General features: G+C 32.3%; 3 protein-coding genes across 4 annotated transcripts in view; 1 reads left to right on the top strand and 2 right to left on the bottom strand.

Moving 5' to 3' along the window:
* Window positions 1–715: 715 nt before the first annotated feature.
* On the bottom strand, window positions 716–1,989 carry LOC119840072 (nucleoside diphosphate-linked moiety X motif 8-like). Its single transcript, XM_038366575.1, has one exon. It carries the CDS (start codon window positions 1,820–1,822, stop codon window positions 1,163–1,165), a length of 660 nt encoding a protein of 219 aa, XP_038222503.1. The 5' UTR covers window positions 1,823–1,989; the 3' UTR covers window positions 716–1,162.
* Window positions 1,990–2,250: 261 nt separating this feature from the next.
* LOC119839886 (nucleoside diphosphate-linked moiety X motif 8) lies at window positions 2,251–3,950 on the top strand. The gene has a single exon (XM_038366315.1). The coding sequence runs from the start codon at window positions 2,412–2,414 to the stop codon at window positions 3,066–3,068; it is 657 nt and encodes a 218-aa protein (XP_038222243.1). The 5' UTR covers window positions 2,251–2,411; the 3' UTR covers window positions 3,069–3,950.
* The window catches only part of LOC119839884 (chloride intracellular channel exc-4), a 33,298-nt gene continuing 24,857 nt past the window's right edge, over window positions 3,659–12,099 (bottom strand). Inside the window, exons 2-8 of one of the 2 annotated variants that reach the window (XM_038366312.1) lie at window positions 9,599–9,700; window positions 8,438–8,602; window positions 6,654–6,793; window positions 6,114–6,216; window positions 5,642–5,752; window positions 5,106–5,171; window positions 3,659–4,582 (exon numbers count right to left, since the gene is read on the bottom strand). In XM_038366312.1, coding sequence (XP_038222240.1) covers window positions 4,487–4,582; window positions 5,106–5,171; window positions 5,642–5,752; window positions 6,114–6,216; window positions 6,654–6,793; window positions 8,438–8,602; window positions 9,599–9,700 — 783 coding nt within the window. In that variant the 3' untranslated portion in view covers window positions 3,659–4,486. The remainder of the gene's footprint in view (window positions 4,583–5,105; window positions 5,172–5,641; window positions 5,753–6,113; window positions 6,217–6,653; window positions 6,794–8,437; window positions 8,603–9,598; window positions 9,701–12,099) is intronic. The other variant, XM_038366313.1, reaches the window with a different exon arrangement.

Below are 12,099 nucleotides of genomic sequence, written 5' to 3'. Positions count from 1 at the left end.
TTATGTATAATCTTGTATTAATCTTATTTTCTATAAAGATGTACAGCAAAAATAATTGTTTTATGGTCTGTTCAAATCTAAACACAATTTTGTTTTTCAGTTTTTCTCCTGGCAATAATGCTAACCACATGTGCTTGCTATTCACTACCAGACTTACAACCACTTTTCCCTAAATGTCCTTGCACAAAAATGTATTCACCAGTGTGCTCTTCAGATGGAAACAGCTTTAATAACCATTGTGAATTTAATTGCTACAAGAAGACCTTCGAAAAGTTATATTGTCAACCACTAACCATTGTTAAGGAGAAGAGATGTGACGAATAGTCTTAAAAGTATACTTATTTTTTTGATATTAAGTAAGTTACCATATCATATTTTTGACTTTTTTACAACTAAGTCTTAAGAGGTATATATGTATACATTTCAACACACTGGTAATGGTTTCTCCTGTATGTTTTTATGTAACAGACTGTGTTATACTCCATTTAAACAGACAGCTTTATATCATACTTGTCAAGGATTGGTGGGGACAATACAATAACTTTTTAAATTTATCTTATATCCTGACAAGGATTGCCAGGATTCAATAATTACCTTATGTAAGTGGGACAATTAAGTGAGTTGAGTCTATCATTAAAGTGTGTTTTTGTTTCAGCATTTATATTTTTATTTATGTGTGTATTGGCACACAGCCAAGTGTGGGAATGGAGTGAGAAGTACTGTACTTGCACATCGGAATATCAACCTATATGTGCTTCTGATATGATAAGATACAGGAACATATGTACATATGACTGCAGAATTAATTATATTAACATATTTTCACTACCAATGATTTCTAGAGTTGATTGTAAATTGTTACCACCTACTTTGAAAAACTAATAACAAATTTACTTTGGTTTTTATAAAATAAATTTATTAAAAGAAATGTTTATAAATAATATGATACATATCACAGTTATGAACAATTAGCTTATCAAGAAACCACCACCAATATATATTGGTATGTTATACACATTCAGTCAGTATACAAAAAGTTAATTAAAACATTGTTATTTATTTATATTTCATTGTTTTCATAAATCCCATTACAACAATTTAATTATTGTTTATTAACCTTTAACTATTGTATATAATATTTATTTATATGTGAAGTAAAATACTATAACTTGGAAGGCAATAGTTCATTCATATCAAACTTTTTCCTCATAAAGTCAACTGAATAACTGTCACTGGGTATAAAACACTGTAGGAACAAGTGGGTAATTAACCCTGTAATACCCCATATCTTATGTTTACCAGCTAAAAATATGGGTAAAGCATAGTTATCATACAACAAATGTGCATGGTTATGTGGATCACACAATGTTGATATAGAAACAGTGAACACTTCTTCCACTTCATGTGAATTCGGCACCAACACACGCTTTTCGAAATCTTTTATGACTCCCACAACAGGTTTTATCAACATATTCTTGTCGCGCCCCTGAACTGCAGACATTGTACACCATACGTCGATCGCATCACGAGTTATACCAATCTCTTCCTTTGTCTCTCTTAGCGCAGTGTCAATTATGTCCTCCCCATTATCAATTTTTCCACCAGGAAATGATACCTGACCACTGTGAGTTTTTAAAGCGGATGACCGTAGAGTGTACAAAATATGTACCTCTTCATTAACCACACATAACGGCAGTAAAACTGCAGCCTTGGGTTCTGAGATTGCTCCACTTTGAATAAATAATTGAGGTTGGTCCCGTAAACACGCTTTACATTTCTCACGCGCAAGATTCGACAGTAATATTCGCGGAGAGAGGACCATGTTTATAGAGACGTCGAAACACTGGTTGCTGTCTGCGGTTTTATTTTTGGCATGGTATTAAAAATTTTAACTTGAACTTTGGACTCATTTTTATTGAAAATCATACGATTAGGTCACAAAAGTTACAACATAATAATTTTGACATTTATGGCAATGTATTATGACTTATGAGGTGATAGAACACTTACAAATGTCAAGTAATATTGCCAATAGGTAAAAATCGCCTTAAATTAATTATATACATTATAAATAATATGAATAACTTTGTAAATTGAATGATTCACTGCCCTTTGAAAAAGAGATGCGGATGTTTGCCAAAGAAATTAAAAAAGAAATAATACAACTTTGTTTATCATTAACGATTGTACAATTTACTTTAATTAGTAGCATGTAACATTTTTTCGAGTCACATAATGAAAATACGATGACACTGACATTTTCTACCTTCAAACTTCATCGATAAGAATGAATGAAATTCAAAATTACTGCAGGTTAATCCATTGATTTACTATGTAAAGTAAACATTTTTCTCTTATTTATCTATAAATGAAATAACGTGTACATGATTCATATTTTAAATTGATAAAAAATGGGCTCTTGTGTATTTGGATTACAAAATCTTTTTTCACTTGCTTCTCGCGAGCGATGTATGGTAAATTTGAAAAAGTTTCGTGTGCCAATGTCAAAAATTGCAAAGTTACCTACGTCTACAGCAGCTGTTCTAGTGCCGATATGTCGTTATAAAGATGATGCTGCTCTTCTGTATACCGTAAGGTCCACGAAATTAAGTAGTCATAGTGGACAAATTTCTTTTCCGGGAGGAAAGACCGACAAGGGCGAGACACCTGTTGAAACCGCATTGAGGGAAACTGAGGAAGAAATAGGCATTTCGTCTTCTAAAATAGACGTTTGGGGTCAGGGACCTGCATTCCCAGGACGGAACTATAAGATAATGATAACTCCTGTTATAGGTTGTATCTCAAATTTAAATCCTGAAGACCTACTTATAAACGAAAAGGAAGTATCGGAAGTTTTTGCAGTACCATTGCATGTGTTATGTGATGCAAAAAATCAATATTACACCCAATTTAAAAATGGTGCCATCCTACCTGTATTTCTGGCTGAGGATTATAAAATATGGGGCGTAACTGCATATATAACACACGTTTTTCTGAGTTGCTTGTTACCAAAAGACGTTTATAGAAATGATTGGATGAAGAAGAAAATTATATTAAGTGAACAATAAATAGTTAATAATTTATTTCAAATATTAGAAAATTAGACTTTGTACAGTTTTATTTATGTGTTGATGAAATCAATATCACAATTGTTATAATTTTATACCTTTGAATATGTGATGAATAGATAAGAACTTGCCATCACCAAGATTAAGGTGACCTCAACAATTAATTATTCCAATTTCATTGAACAAAATATCAGTAAAGGATTATATTTTATTGATTCTTTGGAATAATTGTGATACAAATATTTATATTTTTATACAATAAATACTATTTCATATGTTTGAAAATTTTTATTAAAAGTACAAAAGCTACATATTATCACATTAGCATTTGGCATACCTTTATAAGCTTTTATAAAATACATTCAACATATTTATATCTAATTTATAAAAAGAAAACTAAGAAAACAAAGAAAAAAAACAAGGAACTCACCAAATGACAAGGTCATTAAAAAATTATAGGAAAAGGAAAATAAAATAAAACTCAAATAAAAAAATAATAATATTAATCCAGGTTTATTCCTTAACATTTACATTATAATCTAGTTAATATTTTATACATTGTCCAATTGACATGTTGATGTCTTTCGCCCTTTACTATGGTATATGTACTAAAAAGGTATTGGAACTGTTCTACATTTCTTCTAAAAACAATTATTAAAAGAAATATACTACAGTTAATCTATTGTTAGGTGGTTTGATTTAAAGCCTCACATTTATAAATCTAGATGTTTCTAGAAAACATGTTTCACAAAAAACAAGGAATAGTAAGTACTTCTTTAAGGTAACTTTGAGGCAAGAGCGAAACGCTAAAAAATAAAATGTTAAGGCAGAGGATAAAACAATGGCGATGTTACTTATCTATAACTAAACTACGTCCAGAACAAAAAAAAATACCGAATCCTATTCTATTATTGCGAATATAGTACAAAAATATGTCAGAATGTTTTCGTTGTGTTTGAAAACCTATAATAAAACGTCAATCATTGAAAGAAAACTTGTCACTTCACTGTGAAAATAAATACAGATAAAATAAAATTTAGAGTGAAAATAATAATTGCCACCTCTGCCCGTGTAATAATATAATAATCATATTAAAATGGCCGCAAATACCTCTCGCTCTACTAAATAATTAACAATAACAATAATTCTGAAATGCACCAATTACAAACTTTCAAAATAAATTTGAAAAATACAGCTTAGAGATAAATAGCTCTAAAAACATTATTTTAATTAGAATAAAATTTTATGATTCAACACGGAACAAAGCGAGGGTATGTGGGGTGGGATATCACATGGTTATAAATATGTAAGAATCCTAGAATAAACAAGAAGGATTCCTATGTGCAATAATTGGCAATCTACACCGAAAATTCAGCTTAATGCCTATTGTACCAAGGCTCGGATTCGCATAACAGTATTTATTCTTCTGCGTTGTTTAAGTCATTGATGTCGACAGGAATTGATGTGGTGAATGTTGGCGTCTCCAGTTCTTCGTGTTTCTTCATTTTTAGCGCCTGAAATGATAAAAAAAAATTATCACCCTGTCTTAAAAAATACAGTTTGATTCATGAGAAGATTGTTTAATTATTTTGCGGTGTTGTATTTTCAGAAGTACGGTAAAAAAAGTGCTGTTATTGAAATATAACGGACAGGTCAATTGTAACTAATGAAATCAAGTTAAATGTTAATAATGTTTTATACTAAATATTACCTCAACCAACCAAGCAAGAGAACATATTTTTACAAAAGAACAACAAACACAAAGGTTGTACTAGTACAGCATAGCCAAAATATTTAACGCATCTTAAGGCCGGAACAAAATAAATCCATAATTTACACTTTTCCTTAAAAGATAATTTTAATTTTCCTATGGCTACACTGACAGAAACCACAGACAACAAAGCCATTTACACGGCACAGATTATGTAAATGTTAGGCGGCACATTTTAGTATGAAGTTTTTTTATTTTATTTTTTTAATTATGAAATGGCTATGTACACGGAGCGTGTTACGACACAGTTTTAACCCGCAACATACCGGCGTCGTTGTGTCGTCTTTTCTTTGCCGCGTCATCGTTGGCGTAAGTAAACCTTTTGTTGATAACTGCAGAGGATGATAGATAGAAAAAAAGAATACGAACATGATAGAATAAAATAAATAAAAAGCGTAAGGAGCACTAGACTAATTTATTTTAAGTAAACTGTAGCGGAATACAAAACAATTGCGAATGATTCAAGCATACAAATTGTTTTAATAGTTATCGTGCCAGTGATTTTGTAAGGATGATCAGTAATATTGAGATAAAAACAAAAACAAAGAGGACCAATTCTTAATTGCATCTTTGGACAAAAATAAAAATAGATTGTTGCGAGGGACAAGGGATGCGAACAATTCCTACATCAGTATTTTATAATCATACTTTCCGAGCCAGATTCGTACACAATACATTTTCTTACTAAACTTACTAGTCGCCGTATATATTAATAATCATTTACATTAACGAGTCAACTTTAAACTCATTATAAATATGTATTGTGTGACTACAGCAACAAGATACAGATGATAACACATACCTGTTGTAACTTATAATGGTTGATGATATCTTGGTCGGCGGGACAGCTCTGCGTGAACGCATCGAGTTGGTACATGTGGTACATGTAGCGCCAAAGGGCACGGAAACTCGTCTGTATGAGCAAATGGGAAGTGTGTGTAATAAACTAGTAACGAATGTTATTTTTTTTTATCAATTTATGAATGGTCCATGTTTTTTTTATGGTCATTGATATGACATTAAAAGCTACCATAGACGATAGATAGAAGATATTGACATTGGAATTAGTGTTGCTATATTGATATTAAAATTTGGCACTGAATTGAGTTAAATCAATAGAATTATTTAAATATTCACAGAGGAGTGCTAATTCTTCGAAATATTTAGTCAAAACATTACTCGGAAATAGTGGAAGTTCGTTAAATATATATTTTGAGAGACTGAACTTTATTACATATGTACCTATTATATATTTCTATTAAAAATATCGTTACCGGTATCTCGAAGTCTACAAAGTATTTGCCGGCAACGCGGATGTGTTGCAGGCGCGGCATCAGCTCGCAGTCGAAGCAACACATTGTGTCACCGGTCAGGAATCTGTCGAAATATACATTTGTCTTTATAACTTATTCAACTAGCTTTCGTTCGCGACTTCGTCCGCGTGGAATAGTCACTTAAGACTAACGCTAACTTGCAGTGCACGCAGCGGAAGCTCTCAATAGGAAAAAAAATCGAGTAGTTTAATAGATGTTATTATACATTTAAACTTTGCTCTTGAATCACTCTTAGATATAATAAAAAAAAACCCACTATAATAAAATAAACTCCACCGAACCCGTTGCAAAATTTAAAGATTGAGGCATACGTAGGGACAGACAGAGAAAGCGACTTTGTTTTATACTATGTAGATATTAAATGGCTAGTGTATGTAATGTAGTCCAGTGGTGATAATCTTCGTTCTTTCTTGACTCCTTTGTAATGGAACTCTCATTTATATGCCTATATGTCATCGATAGTAAGAACTAATGAGTAACCTGGTCCCCCTGCGCTCGAGCAGGCCGTCAATCCTGCCGAGGTGCGCGCGCAGCGCCGCCGACTTCTGCTCGTCCTTGCGAACTAACACCAGTTTCAGCTTCGAGTATAGGTTCTCGATCAGCGACGCCACCTCTTTGTCCTACAAAAGTGCATGTGTGGATAAGTAATTGAATTTAATAAATATGATTCAGTGTATAAATTGAATAAAGGTTGGAATGTACCTAGTTAATTAATATTAAGACCAATTGTAGGGGTCTTAAAGTACGAACTATGTACAAAAGTCACCGCCCAATCGTATAACATAAGTCGTTTGTTATGATTTTATGCTATACTTGGATAGCGACAAGACAATTTACTGTTTATGAAAATTATTAATAATATTTCCGTAGGTATATAAAAGACTAAAAAGCATGATTCTTATATTTGTGCAAAATCGTTGATTATCTATTGAAATAGACGTTCTCAAAACCATTGGTTCTGAGTTATGTCGAAAAACGATCTCTAATTTGAATACATATAAAACCTGCAATAATATCCTTATCACAAATATACAACAATATAATATATTACAGACTAATACATGCACAAGTCCCCATTGTATGAAATAAAAATTGATGACAGTGTTTTATTTAAACAAATGACTGCCAACACATTTCGTAACAATACGGTAAACTTCACCGCGTATTATGTAATGCTATCAGAAACCTCTTATCGTGATAACTTTATCTGTATGTTATTTGCTGAACGTTTGCGAAATTTAATAAACGTTATTATTTATACTGAACGCAATGACTATGTGCGAACATTTTGTGGGCTTTTTTACGAAGTCTCGTATTTATCGTCACAATTTTTGTATACACGAGTTCCAAAACTGTTTAACTGTGTACGTCTTGAGTTACATAAAATAGAATACACTAATTTATAAGTGCCGTGACAGTATAATTTATTATTATATTAAAGAGCGCCTCTATATTCCTTTGAATAAAGTCAAATCTGTATATAGTGATTATATTTTAGGTAGATAATAAAACAAGCTTACTTCATACGCAAAACAGAAACGACACTTGAAAATACCTCAGCCATAATCAATTCATCATATAGCAAACATTTACCATATCGTCACGATATTTGTATAATAAACGAAACGTATATATTAGCAAAACCAGTTTTATAGCGACACTTATGCAATATATAATAAAATAAGTATTTTTTATATATACTGCTGACATATGTAGTATTTTTAATATAACTGTATGTGTATGATATGTAAAACAAGAGACGTAAAAAGATAAAAGACACAAAAAAGTTAAAGCGAAAACCGTATACATTTTTAAATGTTCTCTAAAAATTGACAATGCGAAGAATCGACGCACGATTCTTGATCGAGTTCTTGGAACGTTAGAAATTTAACGTCTTCTTGCTGTCTCTATTGCCAACGTTGAAGGATTCGATACGATTGGATTTTATTGTTCCAGTGAATATAATCTGTTTTTAAAGAAAGCCTGATTCCATATTTCTTTTGAGCAAAGTCCAGTAAGTAATTAGTGTTAAGTTTTGTTAGGTTGATATTTATTCAACGCTGTTATAGGGCTTAGGGGTACATTACGTTATGATTTATGTTCGATAACTTAATTGACAATTGAATTTAATGAAAAAATGAATCATATCTTTATATTACATTATCCAATAAAATTTACTTACAGATCTATGATGCAAGATAAATAGCGTAATATCCCTCTTAGGCCTCCTTACTATAGGGTCAGTGGCAGTGGCTAAGTCTCACCTGAACAAACAGATTGTGACCGCCGGGCACCGATTTCATGATGTGCCGCTCAATCTTCTCATTCTCGAGGATCGCCAGCCCGTTGTCGATCAGTATCGGTGGATGCGTCGCCTCGAAGTTGGTGCGGAAGTCCGGTGGTGGCTTTTGCATGTCCACTGTTGTTACCTGCAAGTTTATGTATTAATTAGACATATAGTCTAGCAATTGTCTTGTTTGGACGCTCAGGATTGTGAGCTGGATTCTACTACTTTAGAGTTATCAATTAACGAAGAAAACGAGTAATAATAAATACATTTACTAATGATAAACTATGCGGATGCTTATTTCTAGGCATTTTCCTCTCAGGCTTTAGTTTTGATTGCGACTTCAAATTGTTTACATTCAAACGTACTTCACAAAATGTCTGGTTCAGATAGAGTTATTCTCAAATATCCGACTTGACCCGCAAAAATATGTTTAAATACAACGATATGTTAATTCAGAAACAGCAACATTTCATTCTACAATAAACTGGCTGGCACAAAGGGCATCTTAACTGCCAGATACTAAGCCAAGGTAAAATAAAAAAACGTGATTATGTTTTTTAAATACTTCGTACAAGTCTCGACGGATTTAACAGACTATAGCGGCATTGCACTTGACCGACAATGTCGGAAGCGCAGGGCCGTGAATGTTCATTAATTCACATCGATTTATTTGTACGGCTGGTGTGATTGGGTTTCGCTTTGAGTTGTTGTTGCGAAGAATGTTAGTAAAATTGTGTCTACTCATAGCGAAGTAGAAAATTATTGTTTTTCTTGACCTGCAAATTGACGATTTATGGGGAGGGAGGAAGGTGGAGTTCCTCCATCAAAAAAGGGAGGATTATTAATCAGTTTACACGACCAAAATTACAACAGCTGCCTTGCGCTAATTCTTTGAAAGTGTTCTGCCTGGCTCTGTCCGGGTAGATATATTCCGTAACTTTTTATATAGGACTAGCGGCCGCCCCGGCTTCGCCCGTGGTACATATTTAGCCTATAGCTTTCCTCAACAAATGGGCTATCTAACATTGAAAGAATTTTTCAAATCGGACCAGTAGTTCCTGAGATTAGTGCGTTCAAACAAACAAACTCTTCAGCTTTATAATATTAGTATAAATATGTATAAAATGAATCTCACTTTTAAGCTGATCGTCTTGAGCTCCGCTAGTAGGTACAGGTCCATGAAATATTCCTGACAGAAGAGGCATGCTCCCTTCCGCCTTCCGTCGATAGTGGAAGCCTGAAAGAGAATGCAAAATTATTATTAAATATACAGTCGAAATGTGAACCTCCTTCTATTTTGGGAATGACGGCGAGCAGATTCAAAAAGTATATAAATGTATTAAATATGTATTACATATTAACAAAATAATACAAGTTTCTAGAAACTTGATGAAATAAAAGTGTCAAAATTATACAATTAGTAATAAATACAAATAAAACCACAAATAACACAAATTCAGCTGTCGACATGTGTGCATGTATTTTGATTTGTTATGTGCAAAGTTATTTTTGAGGTAAATCGTTCACCAAACACTTGTATTTCATATACTAAGTACGGAAATAAAATTTAAATTAAACATTCAAACGGCAATTTTACTAAATACGTATCTAAAATTCGTTGTTACATAAATATAAGTCGACGAAATTACTTAATTTTTCGTAAGCAGATTATTTGAGTGTGAATTACGATTGTATTATTTCATAAGTTCCGTATTAACTGCTCTAGTATATAAAGGAGGTAGGTATTATCCGGTCTTAATGATTAAGTTGCACAATTAATCAGTTTCCCTTTTTAACGATGACTCACTAAACTTAACTGTATAACTTGGAAGTTAATACAAAAAAAGGTACAAATGAAAGTTGATTTTATGAATTATATCATTGTTTGGAACTTGCATATAGATTATTTGATTTTATATATATTCACGTATATAATAAGAGCTTTTGATTAGATTAAATTAAATTGAGTTGTTGGGTCATGAAATTGAGAATAAGTATTGAGCATAAGTTTCTTATCTATTCCGTAATTTGTCATGAAAAACTGGGTTGTTAATAAAGGAGGTCAGAGGAAGGCGGTTGTTTCAACTATTCAACCGAACGCATCCTTGTTTCACACCAGATACGTCAACGTAAGTTTACAGTTCCTTGGTTAAAATCATGTTTTAAAATGTTATGAACTTTGGTAAAATTTCTGAAAGTTTTTGAATATGTATTTGGAGGATGATGAATGAAGTGATACAATGTTTATTATTATTAAATGTGTCGTTTTTTATGTAGTTACATAATTATTATGTCATAATATAATTATTGTAATTACGTTCCTTTGTTTATGTGAAAATCAAAATCCTTGCGTAATGACATCACATAACTCTAATTGCAAATTGAATCCACCAAACAAGCTTAGCTACGTCTGCGAGATTAAGAAGGAACATAAGAAAAAACAAGTTTTCACGCATTGAACTGGGTGTGCGCTAAAATAATCACTCGAACGTGTACTAACAACTTTTACCTTTTTTAGCATTTACCGAGCTTTCCTTCGAATGCCTTGATAGAAAACGACAACTGTACGGACCGGTGCAGCGTTTTATATTACTTACCACTGACGAGTGTGTTACATCACTATGATAATGTTATTTGAAAATTTTACTTCGGTCAGTAAATACTGCAGCCAAGGATTAGGTATAATATGATTTTAAATACAGATAAAATCTCTTCTAATCAATATAAGCCACATTTAGATACTTGATTTGTATAATTATATACAATTTTAGTAAAATCATTGCTTAGAAATGAGTAAGTGAGCACGGAGAAAAAGACTTCATATGGCACAATAGACTCTAGATGAGTTGATTTCAATATCCACGACAATCCCAATTAATAGCTCTAGACGTATGTACATTTATAACTTACTAGCTGCGCCGCGCGGTTTCACCCGCGTAAGTCCGTATCCCGTAGGAACATCGGGATAAAAAGTTGCCTATATGTTATTCCAGTTGTCCAGCTGTCTACGTACCAAAGAGCAAACACACACACATCCTTACAAACTTTCGCATTTATAATATTAGTAGGATAGTAGGAAGTAGGATTAGTTAGGATAGGTTTATTCGTTAATAATAATGTATTAACATGGTTCAAGTAATATTGAGAACAGATAAACGTGATATTTACACTCCATTTGAATATACTTAAGGAAATGTGCAAAACATCTCATTGGAGGTCTTTACAGTTAGTGAATAGAATGGTAAATGTGACCCACTGATATACTCGTATACAAAGATACTTAAATTTATGTACTTGTATTTCAAATCTTCAAGAAATCATCTTCAACCTCTTTAGCTTTAGCTATAAAATTAAATATAAATATAGATTCATTTGTAACGTGTTCAATAGGCATATCTATTTCAAAAGATTTTTTATTACAAATATCGTAGTATAAAAAGCGATGAATGACGGGAAAACCAAACTAATATTCAAGCATTGTTATTGAACTAAATTAATTTAAGGGTATGTACCCTTTTCCATTAATGTGCAGTGAACTGACAGCATGTAATGATAAGCAGTGGGCTATGTGAACTTGGCACCCGACTTAAAAAAAATTCACATTTTTTTGCTCCATTCGATAGATTTAGATATGTA

The sequence above is a fragment of the Zerene cesonia genome, chromosome 5, assembly GCF_012273895.1.
Source record: "Zerene cesonia ecotype Mississippi chromosome 5, Zerene_cesonia_1.1, whole genome shotgun sequence".
Lineage (NCBI taxonomy): Eukaryota > Metazoa > Arthropoda > Insecta > Lepidoptera > Pieridae > Zerene > Zerene cesonia.
This window is presented reverse-complemented; position numbering and strand designations above follow the sequence as displayed.

Bases quoted from the DNA above. Each gene is read 5' to 3' on its own strand.
- LOC119840072 (XM_038366575.1), bottom strand. From the start codon at position 1,822: ATGGTCCTCTCTCCGCGAATATTACTGTCGAATCTTGCGCGTGAGAAA.
- LOC119839886 (XM_038366315.1), top strand. From the start codon at position 2,412: ATGGGCTCTTGTGTATTTGGATTACAAAATCTTTTTTCACTTGCTTCT.